This window comes from Triticum urartu, chromosome 1 (assembly GCF_003073215.2).
Source record: "Triticum urartu cultivar G1812 chromosome 1, Tu2.1, whole genome shotgun sequence".
In the NCBI taxonomy this organism is placed as follows: Eukaryota; Viridiplantae; Streptophyta; class Magnoliopsida; order Poales; family Poaceae; genus Triticum; species Triticum urartu.
In genome coordinates this window covers 572665474-572683604 of record NC_053022.1, presented here as the reverse complement: position 1 = coordinate 572683604, position 18131 = coordinate 572665474, and the positions used below count along the sequence as shown (strand labels likewise).

Genomic DNA, 18131 nt, shown 5'->3' with positions numbered 1-18131 from the left:
CTCCGATTTGGGCATATAGCATATCAAAATGTTCGTCTCGACGAGTACATCATTTCATTCCATTGCATTATTTTCATTTGAGTGCATCTTTGTGCCCGAAATGCTGTTAGAAGGAGGCTTCGTGAGTTAATTGTCAGATTTGCTAGTTCATATCATTTTTGCCATGATTATTGTGTGCATGATATGCCTGTGAGTCCTTCATATGTTTTGTTAAGGATTTTGTCTTCTTTCCAAAGGTGCAACCCATGCATTTTTGTGATGTGTGTGGTGACTTGTGCAAGCTTGCAAAGTGAGGCACCCGGTAAATCTGTTTTCAAGGACTTAGTAGTTTTCACTAAGTCTGGGATTATTTAGTTCATGATGCCATATGTTCATGCTATTTCCTAGTGATCCGTGCATCTTTTGAGGATGATCAGTAAAGGAGTTTTGTTAGTCTTGTAGTGCTTTATCCATCAATGCCTTTGTTTGCAATTATGGAGCACCCTAGCTTGAGTCAATCGAGCTCTACTTTTGCTTCACTGTGAATCTGGGCAGATCGTTAACTTGTTTGCGATTTTGCCGATGTTATTGTAGTTGATCCGTGCATGCTATGCCATTGTTATTGCCATGTCTAGCTTGTATTTTGTGCCTTCTTGATGGATGTATGCTTGTCTTGCCGTGACTTGCACCGTAGTGAGTGCATCGAGCTCGTTTACATGCCTTCGTGAGTTATGTTTCAGCATGTCCCAGTTTTCACTAAGTCTGAAAACTGATTATGTTTTTGCGATGGTCGTGTGCTTGTTAGTATATTTTGTGATCCCTTTTGGCTCAAGGTCACTAAGGGACTTTTGTTAAGCTTGTTGAGTAGCTCCATGCCATGTTCTTCTTTGTCATAATCAGGTCCTGTAGCATGTTGTTTTGTTGCTCCGAAGAGGGCTATATGATCTGAAATTTCAGACAAGTGTTAATTTCACTAAGTCTGAAATCTGTTTTGCATTTGCGTTTTTGCCATGCTTGTTTGAACCTCATAATGGATGATTTGGCCGTAGCTCAGTGCTAGACTTTTGTTAAGCATCTTGTGTGCATCCCTACCATGTATTTTGTTGTCATGTTTGGGTGCTGTAGCATGTTCATCTCATTGCATTTAGATGCCTACTTGCTGTAAATCGCAGACCGGTGTCATTCTTAAAACGCTTGCCATTTCCAAACCGTAACTCCGATTCCGGCGTTTTTTATATCGTTTTCAAGCGATTTCATCTCATATTTCCATTGGCAGACTTGGATTTCCAAGTTGAGGCCAGGTCCATGCATTTCCTGTCATATCTTGCATTTTGCATCCCGCATCGCATCTCGCATAGCATATCATCATTTCATCATATTGCTTGGTCTTGCACGTGGTTGATTGTATCCTTGTTGCTTGTTTGTCTTGTTTGGGTAGAGCCGGGAGACGAGTTCGCTAACGAGGAGCCCGTTGAGTTTGCTCTTGAGGATCCAGTCAACTCTGACAACTGTGCAGGCAAGATGATCATGCCCTCGAAATCACTACTATCTTTGCTATGCTAGTTTGCTCGCTCTTTTGCTATGCCAATGCTACGATGCCAACCACTTGTTTGAAAGCCTCCAAAATGCCATGTCAAACCTCTAACCCACCATGTCCTAGCAAACCGTTAAATGGCTATGTTACCGCTTTGCTCAGCCCCTCTTATAGCGTTGCTAGTTGCAGGTGAAGATTGGAGGCCGTTCCTTGTTGGAACATTTACTTACTTGTTGGGATATCACTATATTGCTATGTTATCTTAATGCATCTATATACTTGGTAAAGGGTGGAAGGCTCGGCCTCTCGCCTAGTGTTTTGTTCCACTCTTGCCGCCCTAGTTTTCGTCATATCGGTGTTATGTTCCCGGATTTTGCGTTCCTTACGCGGTTGGGTTATAATGGGAACCCCTTGATATTTCGCCTTGATTAAAGCTTTTCCAGCAATGCCCAACCTTGGTTTTCCCATTTGCCACCTAGCCTTTTCTTTCCCTTGGGTTCTGCAGACTCAAGGCTCATCTTTATTTTTAACCCCCCCGGGCCAGTGCTCCTCTGAGTGTTGGTCCACCTGTCAGCTACCGGTGGCCACCAGGGGCAACTCTGGGCTGGCCTACCCGTACCTAGGACAATCTGAGTGTGCCCTAAGAAAGAGATATGTGCAGCTCCTATCGGGATTTGTCGGCACATTCGGGCGGTGTTGCTGGTCTTGTTTTAACCTGTCAAAGTGTCTTGAGTTACCGAGATACCGAGTCTGATCGGAAAGTCTTGGGAAGAGGTCTATTCCTTCGTTGACCGTGAGAGCTTGTCATGGGCTAAGTTGGGACTCCCCTGCAGGGATTGAACTTTCGAAAGCCGTGCCCGCGGTTATGGGCAGATGGGAATTTGTTAATGTCCGGTTGTAGATAACTTGAACCTTAACTTAATTAAAATGAATCAACTGAGTGTGTTGCCGTGATGGCCTCTTCTCGGCGGGGTCCGGGAAGTGGACACGGTGTTGGAGTAATGTTTGCGCAGGTTGCTCTCTAGTTCTCGCTCGTGCTTAGCCTCCTCTTCTCGCCCTGCTTTGCGAATAAGTTAGCCACCATACTTGCTAGTCGCTTGCTGCAGCTCCACTCATATTTTACCTTGCCATACCTATAAGCTTAAATAGTCTTGATCGCGAGGGTGCGAGATTGCTGAGTCCCTGTGGCTCACAGATTACTATTACACCAGATGCAGGGCCTGATGATTCCGCTCCAGGAGACGCGTATGAGCTCAAGTGGGAGTTCGACGAAGACTCTCAACGATACTACGTTTCCTTTCCCGATGATCAGTAGTGGTGCCCAGTTGGGGGTGATTGGGACCGTGTCGCATGTTGGGTTTTCTTTTATTTTGGCGCCGTAGTCGGGCCATGAGTGTTTTGGATGATGTAATGTTATTTATGTTCTTGATTGACGTGGCGAGTGTAAGCCAACTATGTTCTCCCCTTTATTATTCATATTACATGGGATGTTGTGAAGATTGTCTAACTTGCGACATATGCCTTCAATGCGATTATGTCTCTAAGTCGTGCCTCGACACGTGGGAGCTATAGTCGCATCGAGGGTGTTACAATTAGTCCTAGAAGCCTGCTATATAGAGAAGCTCGAAGGAGCAGCCGCGGCTGGGTTTATAAACCAGTGCGGCTGCCCTTCGCTCGGCGAGGTGGGACTAAACATTGTGCACCGCCGGTGGCAGCGCACAACCTTTAGTACCGGTTGGTGGCTCCAACCGGTACTAAAGGGGGGGTCTTTAGTACCAGTTCGTGGCACGAACCGGTACTAAAGGGGCCGTTTCCTGCCCCTTGGCCTGGCGAAAATTGGCCTTTAGTACCGGTTGGTGGCTCCAACCGGCACTAAAGACCCCTCCTATATATATGGCACCTACGAAAAAATCAGTTTCATCGACCACCAGTAGTTCTTCTCGATCCAACTTCTTCGCCGCGCCCGTCGCCCATCGCGCGCCGCCCCCGCCGCCCGCCGTCGCCGTCACCGCCGTCGCCCACGCCACCCGTCGTCGCCGTCACCGCCGTCGCCCCCGCCACCCGTCGTCGTCGTCACCGCCCGGCCCGTCGCCCCCGCCGCGCCCGTACATCGCCGCCGCCTCTCGCCCGCCGCGCCCGTCCCCGTCGTCGCCCGCCGCCGCCCGTACGCCGCCACCCCCCGGTCGTACACACACACACACAGAGGCACACACACACACCACACACACACACACATTTTTTTTACTTATTTTCTATTTTCTGTTGTTTAGATTAATGTTAGATAAATTACGTAGATAATAATGTTAGAATGTTAATGTTAGATGAATTATATGGAAAAGATGTTAAATATTAATGTCAAATATATTTTACATGAATTAGAACAAGTTGAACTAGTTGAATTAGTATAGCTAGATATTAATTAGGTATATATATGAGATTTGAACTAATTGAATTAATATAACTAGTTTATTTTTAGTATGAAAATTAATAGAACAAGTTTATTTTTAGTAAGAAAATTTAGGTATATGAGATTTGATGATCTAATCAAAATATTACTATATAGAACTACCTACTTTATTTTAGTAAGAAATTAATAGAACTAGTTTAGTTGAATTAATAGAACTAGTTTATTTAGTTGAATTAATAGAACTAGTTTATTTAGTTGAATTAATAGAACTAGTAAGTGTTTAATGTTTCACCTATATATGAACATATGTTAGATATTAATGTCAAATGTTAGATGAATTAGATATAAATTATATGTTAGATATATATTTAATTTAGTTATATGAGATTTCATTATCTAATTAACATTTTATTATATAGAACTAGCTACCTTATTTTTAGTAAGAAAATTAATAGAACTAGTTTAGTTGAATTAATTAGTTGAACTAGTTAGTTGAATTAGTTCAATTAATTAGGTATATTTTTCGTAAGTGCTTAGTTGAATTAGTTCAATTAATTAGTTGAACTAGTTGAATTAACAGAATTAGTTGAATTAATAGAACTAATAAATGTTTAATGTTTCACCTATGAACATAGGAATGTCGTCTGACAACGAACACGATTTCATTATGTGCGAATACTGCAAAGACCAGCGCGGCCTGTGCAGCAGAAATTTTCTAGTTGATGATAGACGCTTCAGCATCAAGCTGGATGAGAGCTTCGAAGTGGATACAGTAAGTCACAACGACAAGTATTTTTTCGTAATTAAGCATGACTTATGCTTCATTTGCTTCAACTTTTAATTTTAATTTTTCACTATTCTACTAGCGTATCCCCTGTCATGCAAGAATTTTTATCTTGGATAAGATAGGTTTCAGTCCTAACGAAACTATGGAGGTAAAAAGAGTTTACTTGAAGACCGAGCATGGTTATACCTTCAACGTCAAATTATACAATGCAGACACATACACCTATTTTGAATGCAAAACTTGACAAGCACTATGCAAGGCTTATGCATTTGAGCCTGATATGGTTATCACTTTTGATATTCGTCCGGAAGATGATATTGAAGGTGTCGTGGTATTCTCACGGGTGGCTTGCGAGTCGACAGATGCCACAAGGGCTTAGTGTGAGGGTAAGACTGCTGCTGATAGGACCGGGAGCGGGTATGCGAGTAGCACGCGGTAGTTTACCCAGCTTCGGAGCTCTCCGGAGAGATAATACTCCTACTGCTGCATGTCTGAGTGTATATGGTATATCTGGTACAGAGTTGCTCCTAGAGCTGTATCTGAGGTCAGTGCCATAGGCATCTGGCCTCGTATATGCCTGTATGAGGCATGCTAGTGGCCGGCCATGCATGGCTATGGCTTGTGGCCGTGAGTGTGTTTGTCTCCATGTGTGTATGAATGGATGGATGGTTGCTAGCTAGCTTGCTTGCTAGCTTGCGTATATGCTAGGCCTTGTGTCCGTGAGTGTCCATCCCCTGGATGGATGGATGTGTGCCTCTTTTTATAGTGTGAGGTAGCTTAGGATGTGAGCTAGGTAGTGGCATGGGCTAGGCATGGTGGGTGTCATCCTTGTCCCCTGGGTCACTTCATAAATAGTGCCAGGGACAAGTGACACTATACATGATGGCTGAGATGACACGTGAATAGTGCTCGGGTACAATTGTCTCGTCCGTGGTATGGCCGCCACGTCGGGGTCTTGTCGATATCGCTTCGGGCTGCAGTCGGCAGCTGGCTGGTTGGCGTAGTCGGCAGCCGGCTGGCTGGCAGAGTCGGCAGCCGGCTGGCTGGCGCAGTCGGACTGAGGGGCTTTGCTAGCCCCGATGTCTTGAAATATTGTCTTGCCGTCCTCGGGGTACCCGTGGTCGATTACTCCGACAGAAGGTAATAGAGACATATGGGTCGATGTGCAGACGCCTCCAGTTCTACCATTATGTGAGTTTCTCAACCATATTTATGTCTTCGATATGAGATTATTTGAACTAGTTAAATAATTAATAGATCTCAATTTATATTGACAGCTTACTTCCAATCAAGCAAACATGTCCGGCGCTTGGTAGACAGGACCGTCCACTGTCCCGGGGCTGAACTAAACTGCGAGGAGACAAGTCATTATGTTTCATGGCTTGAGGATCTTGATGCTGTCAAGACAAATTCTTTCCTGCACTTAGAAATGTTACTACTCAAAACGTGCGACCAATAGTGTTCGTACTGAACTACGGTCACATATATTTAGGAAATATGGTAAGATTTCTACTATTTCTCCTCAGTGCATCTTTTGCATACATTATTTTTTAAGCTAAACTTCATTGCTAAGTATGTTACTATACGATGTTCTTCAACAGGGACTCCCGATGAATGTTGTGCCTGATTGGATCGAGACTAAATATACCATGAATATTGTTAGCTTACGGCCAAGATATCCTACAATGCACTTTAGTGCATTCAGGATTTCTAATAGCGAGGAATGCTTAATAGTAAAAGACTGGAGCAAAATTATGAACGATCATAGAGAAGTACTAGGGGGCAGCAACCAGAAGCGCAACCCACGATTAGGAGACAGGTTCATCTGCATGCTCCAATATGATGAATCAGCAAGGCTATACATGTTCTATGCTATTTTACCTGAGAGAGAGCAGCAGGAGTGATTAATTAGCTAGTTCATGCTCTTAGTATTTGTCCTCTCATGTCCGTGTTCTTCGTCCTGAACTTAATCTCAAAGAGTGATTTGCTTTTGTGGTGTTATGAACGCTTATAATATCATTACCATGCTGAACTTGATGATATCTTTGCTATGAAAACCGTTGGTGATGATATATATGATGCAAGAGTTTTTATATTAATTAATATGATGATGATGATGATGAGTTATTATATCATTTATGAAAGAAATTGCATATTAGTTTCAACTGGATGGATTCTAGCTAAGTGATCAAGTATATGCCATATTCATATTACCTCGATCACTTAAGTAGGTGATCAAGTATATATAATATGGATATGACATATACTTGATGACTTAGCTAGGATCCACGCATCCAGTCAAACTAATCACCTAATGATTTAACAACTCATTATAATGTAAAACAATCACTAAATTAAATTGAAAACACAAAATTAAAGTAAAAATAAAAAAGAAAACCAAAACACACCCAAACATTTAGTACCGGTTGGTGTTACCAACCGGTATTAATGTCCTACGCGTCCACGGAGCTGGCTCGTGCCACGTGGTTGCCCTTTAGCACCGGTTCGTGCTGAACCGGTACTAAAGGGGGGGGGGGCTTTAGTGCCTACAATTTAGTGCCGGTTACCGAACCGGCACTAAAGGGCCTTACGAGCCGGTGCTATTGCCCGGTTCTGCACTAGTGATACATACATACATACATACATACATACATACATACATACATACATACATGCATGTTTGTTTCGGCAGACTGGCCTAGTGCTTCAGCCAATCAGCCTAGAATTTCTCTGAGTTTAGGCAAGTTTATCTTGGAGCAAGGCATCGAGTTTGCCCATTCCAGGGCAAAACTTTTGTGCCAAGATTCACAAATTCTAGCAAGGAAATTTCTTTTGTGTGTGTGTGTGTTTTGTCGTCACTCTGGTATGTTTGGACTATGACCAAAGTGTACCTTACATGATTTTTGGCAATAACCGAAAACTTGGTATTTGTTCGATAATTGACAACATTTTGTCATGTAACTCTTTTGTCAACTCTAGTTTGTTTTCTTTGCTAATGTTGGACAACTCATGAGCAACCAAAAATTCAACCAAATCATTTGCTAGTTAATGTTTTGTTAGGAAAACCTTCCCCGCTTTTTCTATAATGATAGCTGCACTTTCTAAAAATAATATGAATAGATAGATGCTTCCCTATGGTGCAGTTTGTATGGAGACATTCGGACAGACATGGTGCAAATTCATTATCATCCATCCAAGCCAAATGCACCTCTAATTAGTAAATTCATTATTTCATTTATTATGTCTAAATTAATCATTAATATCACCATATCCATGTCCGTACAAAACTATTGGAAATAGAATTCTCCGGGAAGAGTCCGGCCTTCACCTATCATCGGGGACATCTTCCAACCTCTTCCCGATGACGTAGCGCTCATCCCTGATCGAATCATGGAGTTTGACACACAACACCTTGAAGAGATAGCAGAGCTCACAGGAGCCGAGGCTGCCCAGCCATGCGAAGCGATATACTGCTGAGTTCACAGCAGCGGAGTAGCCAAATCTTGGGAAGACAACCTTGGCGAGCACATAAGGAACGCCTAGAGCAGCGAGTAGTCTCGTGGCAATAGGCATGAAGATTTCTTGCAAGAACCAGAACATTGATATCTCCCAAGAAAGACAATCGGCCTTCCACCGAACAATCGTCGGAACCCACCTTTCATCAATGATATAGGCAAGGACAGGTCTGGCCCTTATCTGCTGAACCTTCAAGACAAAAATCCGGTGAGTCAAATATGTTTGCTATTGTTGACCTAAGTATAAGCTAATGAGAATAGTTTGGGAATTGGCTGCATGCTACCCAAAAACTGTGGCAAACAGAAACAGTGATAATTATGGAAATGCTTGGCGTCCCATAGGAGACAAGGAAATAGACGGATTATATGAGTTATTAATAATGGGAATAAAGAAGGAAACTGAACTTTGTCAGTGAGACCTGACTAACCTAAAATATGAAATGAGACACGACTTTGAGTGCCATGTAGCAAATCATTCCCGATTTAGATATGTTAAATTTGGTACATAAATGAGCAACATACACCCTCTGTCCCATAATATAAGATGTTTTTGCAAGTTAATGTTAGCTTGCAAAAACGTCTTATATTATGGGATGGAGGGTGGAGGGAGTACAATTTAAGAGAACAGAAAGCAATAAGAGAAGTTGCCACTCACCAGCTTTAGCCAGATTCTCATAAATAGAAACCCAAGGGCCCAAATGTAGGATAATGAAACGTCGTCAGCAGGCCCAACGATAGGTGATATTAGAAATAAATCAACCAGCAAGCCATTCAGGAAGGGAATGGCGATAGACTGAGAGAAAACAGCTTTTAAGTTATTTAACTTCAGCACAGAATAGAGAAAATAGAAAGAAAACCACCGCAAGTTAAGTAGCTCACCCATAAGAACACAATCGTTGAGTACTTCAAAGCTAGATGGCGTGGTCTCCCACAAGTCATGCAGGCAATTGAATCTCTAGTGGCAGCAATAATGGTTAATATGATGCCAATCCCAACAACCAAAGCAAGCAGATCTAGGAGGGAATATCGACAAGTAATTAAGCCAAAACTTGATAAAAATATATTCGCTTTGCTTACGAAGGAAGTTCAGCAACCATCTAGTATGAATAATCATTACCATTGGATTCAAATCCACTTGCTACTGGCAGCTGGGTGATGGCAAGCAACAAGGGACGCCCAATTGAGATTGGAAAAATGAGCACAGCCGAACTGTATATCGCAACAGTCGACCATGCAAGCACCACATTAGTGCCATACGAATACCGAGTTACCTTCTTCACTAGCGACTCAAGGTATGTGACTGTAGAAGTGCCCTTAATGAGAAACCACACAATGAAAACACGAGAAATTGAATTGGCATAGTTTCGTGGCGCTTGCCATAATGATAAGCCTTCAGCAGCACAACTGAAATTAATAGCCACGAATCACAGACATTAAAACTAAAGTGTTCTAAAAAACCCGGACAGTACACATCAGATGAAACAAAAAAAGGAATTAATACAACTTACGTGATATCTAATGGGAACAGCTCCGGTGCCAATTGGCCAGCAATTTGAACAGGAGCAAAAATTACTACGGCCATAAAGATAACATCATACAGAAGAGCACGCTTAAAATAAAATTTGTGGAATGGTTCCTGAATATGGTTACGGTGGATGTGGCAACAGGGACAGGCAACTCCCAGCCTCAATATCTAGCCACAAGATAAACAAATTACAACACTTATTATACCCATGAACTAGTATATACTGCATATACTATAATACTAGTAACATCACGAGGTAATATAGATAAAAATATGATAAATACCTTGTGAAGAGTTACGGATAACCAGAGACGTAGATTCAAAAAGATGTGTCCAATAAAACAATGATGAGAAGCTGAAGCAAAAGATGGAGCAAACAGAAGTTCCAACCTTTGAGACATTGTTGCACCAAACATTTTTGAAGTGAAGATATCAAGCAACCAGCCAAAGAACAACGGGTACATTATAAATGCGCTCAGGAGAATACTTGCAAGAGTGGTAAAACCTGCGGTCTCTCTGAGGAATCTAGCATGGAGCCGTCTAATGAAAATTGCAATCATAAGGCGCTCCCCCCTAAAGTATTGCAGAGTGTTCAGCCCAGGAAAAGTGACACCGACAGAAATGATAAGTCCATATCCAATTAGAAGGGCAGAGCCTGTTGAAGTGTAGGAGTTGACTTCACCCACACTGGAAAAACTGGAACACGATATGCACCAGTGGATTATCCTTCCCAGCGAGAATGGGATAAAAACCAAAATACAAGCAAGAGCCATGTCAAATATTACCACCTGATTAGAAAAGCATGTTGTTATAATTTTCTGGAAATATATGAGTACAAAAGGTAAGCATAAGAAATGTGAGGTGGTCGTTCATATCATATATTGTACTCCCTCCGTCCCATAATATAAGAACGTTTTTACACTAGTGTAGTGTTAAAAACGTTTTTATATTATGGGACAGAGGGAGTATATAACAACGAATATCAAATTAGAAGGATATTAATTAGTTCTTTACTGCAAATATAAGAACCTAATGATCTTATTAGAAGAAGCACACACAGAGAACATTGGTTGAGAAGCAGAGCATGTTGAGGACTGATCAACTTAGATAGAAACTAACTCATTAACCTGAACAAGATTATATTGCTAACAGAGCATACCATCAAGAATGCTTCAACGGCAAGTAGCGCAAGGACTTGCAAGCCATCAAATCCACGAAACCCCTGACGCCAAGTTTCTAGGCGCGCAACCCATTGTGCAAATGGAGCTACAGCAAATGGAGCAAACCGGCGCGCGAATGCAATGCAGAGCGCAAATAAAGCGAGGGCGGAGGCGGTAGAAAGACGGAGGGAGAGCAAACAGCACGCTTGAGCAAAGGATCTAGCAAGCGCGAGGCGCCAAGCCCAGAGCGCGGCGAGGTGAACGGAAAACTCCGGCACGACGCATACGGCGAAGACGAGCAGCAGCAGCAGACCCGTGAGCTTGTCGGACGCTCCCACCATGAACTCGGAAACGGGCAGCCTCGCGGGGGCGTCCGCGGCGTAGAGAAGCCGGGTGGTGATGCCGCGGTTGCATACCTGAAATGGTTCAAAATGACCGAGTGCGTCAATGTTGGCATCACATCAGATCATACTAAATGAAATATGAAAAGGAATTGAACGCAACCACATCACCACTGTGACAAGAACATACTACATTGCAACAATATTGACAAGAACGTGTTAATTGATTATACTCCACAAGGGGACATTTTTCACCGATCTCCTTTTTCAGTAAGTCTGACATTGCAAACAGCATGACAAGAATGCATTGATATTTGAGTATTTGATCACATTACAAAATGGTAAATTTTGCACTTCACTAGGGAATTAATCACACGATCCAGCCAGCTTGACATGACACCTACAGCGGCATGGAAGGATCATGGAGGGGAAACCCTAGGTCGGAGGGATCGAGAGACAAATACCTCGCATAGGGGTTTTCCGCGGGCGGCGATCCACCGGAGCTGGCACTCGTCGTGGACGAACCTGATGCTGCCGCGGCAGGCGCATGGGCTCCGCAGGGGGCGCTCCGCCTCGGCGGGGAGACGGCAGATGCGGCACAGCTGCTCCTCCGCCTCCTCCTCTCCTTGGCCTCCCTTCGGGGAGATCCTCGCCCCCTCTTCTCCTCCTGTGGCGTCGGCGACCACCATTGATCGGCCTTCCCGTCGTCTCTAGCGCGGCGACAGTGAGTTTTTTTTTTAGATCAGCGCGGCGAGAGCGAGTGAGAGATCGTGTAGGAGAAGCGGCAGCACGGGAGATGTTGGGCCGCTCTTGCTCTCTTCTCGTCTAGCTAGGGTCGCCGGCCCAAGGAGAATCCGTGCCATTATTTTTGTTCTTCCGTTTTTCTTCTGCTAATCCCCTTACCTTTTCGCTTTTGCTTTTTTGTACCCCTTTTCAGTTCTATTTATTTTGTTGAATTATTTACCTTTATTTCAACTATTTTTTCTGCTTTCTTTCATATTTTTTTGGCTGTTAGTGTGTACCATCAGTCATCGGCGAATATTTTTAAATTATTACATGTTGCTACAAATATTTATATGTTCAAGGCCAGACAATTTTTTCTTTGACATTTAGGTCCTATTGTTTCATAAAAATATTAGCATTGATGAACCCATCGTTTTAATCAAAGTTCTATGATTTTTTTAATTAACACGCCAATTTTTTAAAATTGGTGATTTCTTCAAAAATACATGAATGCTTACATGCATAACAGTATAAAATTATTATCCGTGTTTAAGAAGCCAAGTCAAAAATTACCTGACTACCTTCTCAAAAATACAAAAACATTTTTGACACTACATTTTTGACACTACATTAGTGTCAAAAACATTCTTATATTATGGAACGGAGGGAGTACATATTACCTGACTAGAAAGAATAGTTAATATAGGTGATGGTGATCTACATCTGCAGGTATCATGTGATGTTTTGGGACCAAGAGTTACTTATTGGTGTAGACCCGAATCTCAAACTTGTAAATCGTGCTTTCATCGTGTAAAATCTTGTGCTTTCTATCTATATCGATGGTTGCAGGCCTAGTGGAGGTGTCGGAGTCCTATGTGACAGAGGCCTAGGCGCCCAAAAATGTCCCTCCAGTTTGCATTCGGTTTGGGAAAATTCAGACAAGCAAATGCGACAACGAACAAATACGGTCTATGTTGGATGGATAGCTACGTCTGGACAACTCGATCCGCACGTACACTAGTGTTTTAAGAGTCGGAGTTGGAGATCCCTAAGATATTATTTTCACCTCACCGAACGACTTTACCACATGCGAATGACGTTCTTTCTCCTCATTAACAAAGTATGGTAATCTGTCGCCGACTCCAAGAACCATCTCAAGGCATGGAACCCCTCTCCACTTCAACGTCACACTCAATCCTTGTGGCGCTGGCGCACTTGGTTGAACTTTTTGTAGCCAACAATCAACAATGTTGTCCTCATGCTCATCAAGAGAGGCGCTCCACTTGAACACCAAAAAATAGTGTCGACAATTTTGCCCATGGGTATACAATCTTGCCAAGTATCACCCATGCCTGTATTCGTAAGAAAAACCACCGTTTAAAAAAAGTTGGGTCAAAAAAAGCTCTCCAACAGCCTCATAAACGCGAAAAAAATTCACAAAATCCCATAAATCCTTCGAAATTACCCCTCCATCTATTGGAAGATGGCCTTTTCATAAAAGTGCCACATCAGCTAACCGCCATTGGAGTCCGCCGCGCCATCACCGTTGACCACTGCACACCGCAACCAACCGTTGTTGCGCCGCTTGCCTGCCCGCCACCGCCTCCGCTTGCAGCCGCCGTCGCCATTGCGCCAGTGCCAAAAACCACTTTTAGGGAAAAAAATTACGGGAACTGAGAAAAGACCTAACCTGAGAACTTCTAAATTATATGGACACCCCCGTAAAACTACTATGATGTTTTTTTTACATAAATTCTAGGATATGCTCTAAGAACAAACATGAAAACGGAAGTAGCATCATTATTATTTGATAAATAGATAAATAAAACTATAATAAAATAAATAAAAGAGAAAAGGGAAAGGGAAAGAAAAAGAAAAACGAAGAGAAGAGGTAAAAAATAACCCGGAGTCTTCCTGGGCCGGCCTTAGCTGTCAAAGGATAGTCCAGGTGTGACCGTGTGAGTGAAGAAGAAAGCCACACCTGGTGAATCGCAAGGACGGCCCAGTATCACTCTTCCTCACTCACTCTCGCCGTCGCCGTCGCCGCGCTCGAGACGAGACACCAACGGCAATGGCGACCACCGGAGGCGAGGACGAGGCGATGTTCTCCGCGGAAGAAGACTTCCGAGACGAGGAAGAGGAGTTGGTGGATCAGTGCCGCATCTGCCGCCTCCCCGCCGGGCCGGGCCGCCCCCTGCGCCTGCCGCGGCAGCATCAGGTTCGTCCACGACGACTGCCAGCTCCGGTGGATCGCCACCCGCGGAAAACCCCGCTGCGAGGTACCGCCTCATGTCTATGCCCATGTCTATGTGATGTGATTCCTTAGGGAAGTGAAAAGTGTACCCCTTTTGCAGTGTGATTAACAGTACATTCCTGCCATATTGTTGCATTGTAACGAGTTATCGGCATCATATCCGCCGCGAATGATCGATCCCCTTCACCCTGTCGCGGTGCTTGGAGCGCGCTTACTTTCCTTTCTTTCAGTTTTGTTTAGACACATCTTGTTTACAAATAATTTTAACCCCTCATACTGCGTGCCGAGCGTCGCACATTACTACGACCATGATTCCTCACTGACAATCAGCCCCCCCTCCCCCATTGTGATGTGATTAGTATGTTCTTGTCATATTGTTGGTGTGTTTTGTGCTTAATCCTTTTTGTGTTCCATTTTGATGTTGCTAAAGTTGATGCACTCCATCGTTTCGAACCATTTCAGGTGTGCAACCACGGCATCTCCGCCCGACTTCTGTACGCCACGGACGCACCTGCGAGGCTGCCCATTTCTGAGTTCATAGTGGGCTTGCCGGACAGGCTCACTGGTCTGCTGCTCCCACTCATCTTCGCTGTCTGCGTCGTGCCGGAATTCACCATTCACATCGGGACCCTCTGGTCATGGCGCCTCGCGCTTGCTAGGTCCTTTGATGAAGCACACTATCTGCTCTCACTCCGCCTCTCTACCGCCTCCGTCCTCGGTTTGTTCGCGCTCTGGGTTGCATTTGCATATGAGTATATGCCGTTTGCTGTAGCTCCATTTTTCCACTGGGTTGCATGCCTGGAAGCTCGGCGTCAGGGGTTTGGAGGATTTGATGGCTCGCAAATCCTTGCGCTATTTGCCGTTGAAGCGTTCTTGGTGGTATGCTCGGTGCTTCTCAACCAATGTCCTCTATCGATCTGCTGCCTTTTTTATGCTATGGCGAATGATAAGATCATTATAGGTTCTTATATTGTAGTAAAGCACCAATTAATGCCCTTCTGTTTTGGGGATTGGAGCAGCATTTAGCACACATTGTCATGGTTTCTTGTTTGTTCAGAGTTGGTTACGGTTCAATATGGCTCCAATTCAAAGTTTATCATCCTAGAGGTGTCCAGATAATTAGATGAAATAGTAGCAAAACTAAAATTAAGGTCACATGAGAAAACTACTGTGCCATGTTATATGAAATAATACGAACGAACACACCAAATTTCGTATGATTGGTTTTCTACTTGTTTGCAAAAGTTGTAACAGTATTCTTGTCTAACCAGGTGGTGATGTTCGACCTGGCCCTTGCTTGTGTTTTGGTGTTTCTCCCGTTCTCTTTGGGAAGGATCGTCTTATGGTGCATATTGTGTTCCGATTCTTGCAATGTGGGTGAAGTCAACTCCTACACTTCGACAGCTTCTGTCCTTCTAATTGGATACGGGTTTATCATTTCTGTGGGTGTAATTTATGCTGGGCTGTACATTTTTGGCCAATACTTGAGGGGGAAGCGCCTTGTGATCGCAGCTTTCATTACAAGTCTGTCTGGTATATTCCTCACAGGGATTACATGTTTTACCAGTGTTGCCAGTTTTTGTCTTAATACCCTGCACGGACTTATAATATACCCGCTCTTCTTTGGCTGGTCGCTTGATATCTGCACTTCAAAAATGTTCGGTGCAACAATGTCTCAAAGGTTGGAACTTATGTTTGCTGCATCTTTTGCTTCAACTGCTCTTCATTGTCTTATTGGATTCGAATTTTTGTATCTACACGGCTTATGGTCCACACTTCTTCACAAGGTATTTGTCATACTATATATGTGGCCTCATCATGTCAATAGTATATGGAGTATATGATTCAGGGGTATAATGGGTGTTGTATTTTGTTATGAGTAGATATTCAGGCCAGGAGTTGCCGTTCCCACTTTCGACTATGATATTAACATTGACGAACCATTCTACAAATTTTATTTCAACAAGCCTCATCATCTTCTGCATGGCATTCTCTATATGGCTGCGGTTATTTTTGTTCCTGTTCAAATTGCTGATCGTCTGGCACCGGAGTTGTTCCCATTAAATATCACGTAAGCATTCAATTTAGTTTCATCTGATGTATTGGCCAGTCAACACCTTATTTTAATGTGTGTGATCGTTGCTACTCCAGTTGGCCTGCTGAGAGCTTATCGTTTTGGCAAGCACCTCGAAAAGTTGGCGATTCACTTTCTCGTGTTCTTCTTCTGAGGCTTCTCATTGACGAAACTTATATGCCAAATTATACTGTGTTGCTAGTGAAGAAGATAACTCGGTATTCGGTTGTCACTAATGTGGTGCTTGCATGGTTGACTGCTGTGATATTCTATTCGGCTGTGCTTATTTTTCCAATATCAATTGGGCGTGCCTTGTTTGCCATCACCCGGCTGCCAGTAGCAGGTGGATTGAAATCCAATGGTAATGATTGTTCAGAGATGGTTATTTGACTGTTAGGCCTGGCTGTAAACAAAGCAAATATTTTCTTTTTATCATGTTTGGCTTACTTGTTGATGATGTTTTCTCTTAGATCTGCTTGCTTTGGTTGTTGGATTCGGCGTCGTAGTAACTACTATTGGTGCCTCTAGAGATGCATTTGCCTACATGACTAAAGGGAGAACGCACCTTCGAAATTTGAGCCAAGCTCTGATTGTGTTCTTATGGGTGAGCAACTTTAATTGCGGTGGTTTCCTTTGTATTTTTCTTTAATCTATTTCATGCTATGGCCAAAGAACTTTGTGTTTTCTGCTCTCAGTTGGCCATCGTTCCTTTCTTGATCGGGTCGCTGGTTGATTTATTGCTAATACCATCACCCACTGGGCCTGATGATGAAGTTTCGCTTTTCTACACTTGGTTCCTGGGATTTCGATCTCTGAGAATCTGGGTGAAGCTGGTGAGTTGCAACTTCTCTTGTTGCTTTCCGTCCTCTCATAGTTTATCCATGTATGTACCATTATACCAAACTTAACATAAAAAAAATTGAGATTTTATAATATAATCAGATAGGGACTAATTTGGTACATTGCACTCAAATTGCACTGGTTGTGAAAACCACACTGCTAAAGCGAGTACCAAAAAGAACACTTCCAAATTTTTATGTTAAAAGTCACATCTCATCCCCAAGTCCAGTTTTTATACATTATATGCCCATTATTAAACTCATGCACTCGCACAATTAATTATCGCTATTTCTATTTGCCACACTTTTGGGTAGCATGCAGCTAATTCCCAAACTATTGTCAGTAGCTTATAGTTAGGTCGAAAATGGCAAACTTTTTCAAGTGGCCTGGTTTTCATCTTGCAGGCCCATGAGACAAGGGACACACCTTTCCTTGCCTATTTCATCGATGAAAGGTGGAGTCCAAAGATCGTTCGGTTCGCTGCGGGTTCTCGTTCAGGGAAGGTACGGCTGCGATTTTTCCTCCGAGAACTATTCATGCCTATCGCCACGAGGCTGCTCCCTGCTCTGTGCATTCCTTATGTGCTTGCCAAGGGCGTCTTCCCAAGATTCGGCTACTCTGCCGCCATGAACTCAGCAGTCTACCGCTTCGCGTGGCTGGGTACCCTCGGCCCTTGTGCGCTCTGCTATATCTCCAAGCTGTTGTGCACGAAACTCCATGATTCGATCAGGGATGAGCGCTACGTCATCGGGCAGAGGCAGGGAAGACGTCGCCGAAGGTAGCTGAAGACCCCTATTCCCTGAGAACAAGGATCCGGCGATATTAACGGTTAGCGCGCAAACATGAAGGAATTGTTGATGAAGTTTCCCGTGGAGAACCGTGTCGTTTTGATGGTGTTGCTCCCGACGAACGGCTCTTGTGTATGGCTGCCCCTTTTTTGTGAATGTCTGCCCCTTTTTTGGACAGCATTCTCATGGAGGAGTATGTATATA

General features: G+C 43.5%; 1 protein-coding gene and 1 pseudogene across 1 annotated transcript in view; one reads left to right on the top strand and one right to left on the bottom strand.

The window, feature by feature from the left end:
• Nucleotides 1-17921, top strand: part of LOC125533212 (probable E3 ubiquitin ligase SUD1) — a 35954-nt gene extending 18033 nt beyond the window's left edge. Inside the window, exons 3-9 of the mRNA XM_048696943.1 lie at nucleotides 14656-15104; nucleotides 15497-16012; nucleotides 16109-16296; nucleotides 16676-16704; nucleotides 16770-16903; nucleotides 16995-17132; nucleotides 17544-17921. Coding sequence (XP_048552900.1) covers nucleotides 14656-15104; nucleotides 15497-16012; nucleotides 16109-16296; nucleotides 16676-16704; nucleotides 16770-16903; nucleotides 16995-17132; nucleotides 17544-17921 — 1832 coding nt within the window. The remainder of the gene's footprint in view (nucleotides 1-14655; nucleotides 15105-15496; nucleotides 16013-16108; nucleotides 16297-16675; nucleotides 16705-16769; nucleotides 16904-16994; nucleotides 17133-17543) is intronic.
• LOC125540263 lies at nucleotides 7989-11963 on the bottom strand (annotated as a pseudogene).
• Nucleotides 17922-18131: the final 210 nt, after the last annotated feature.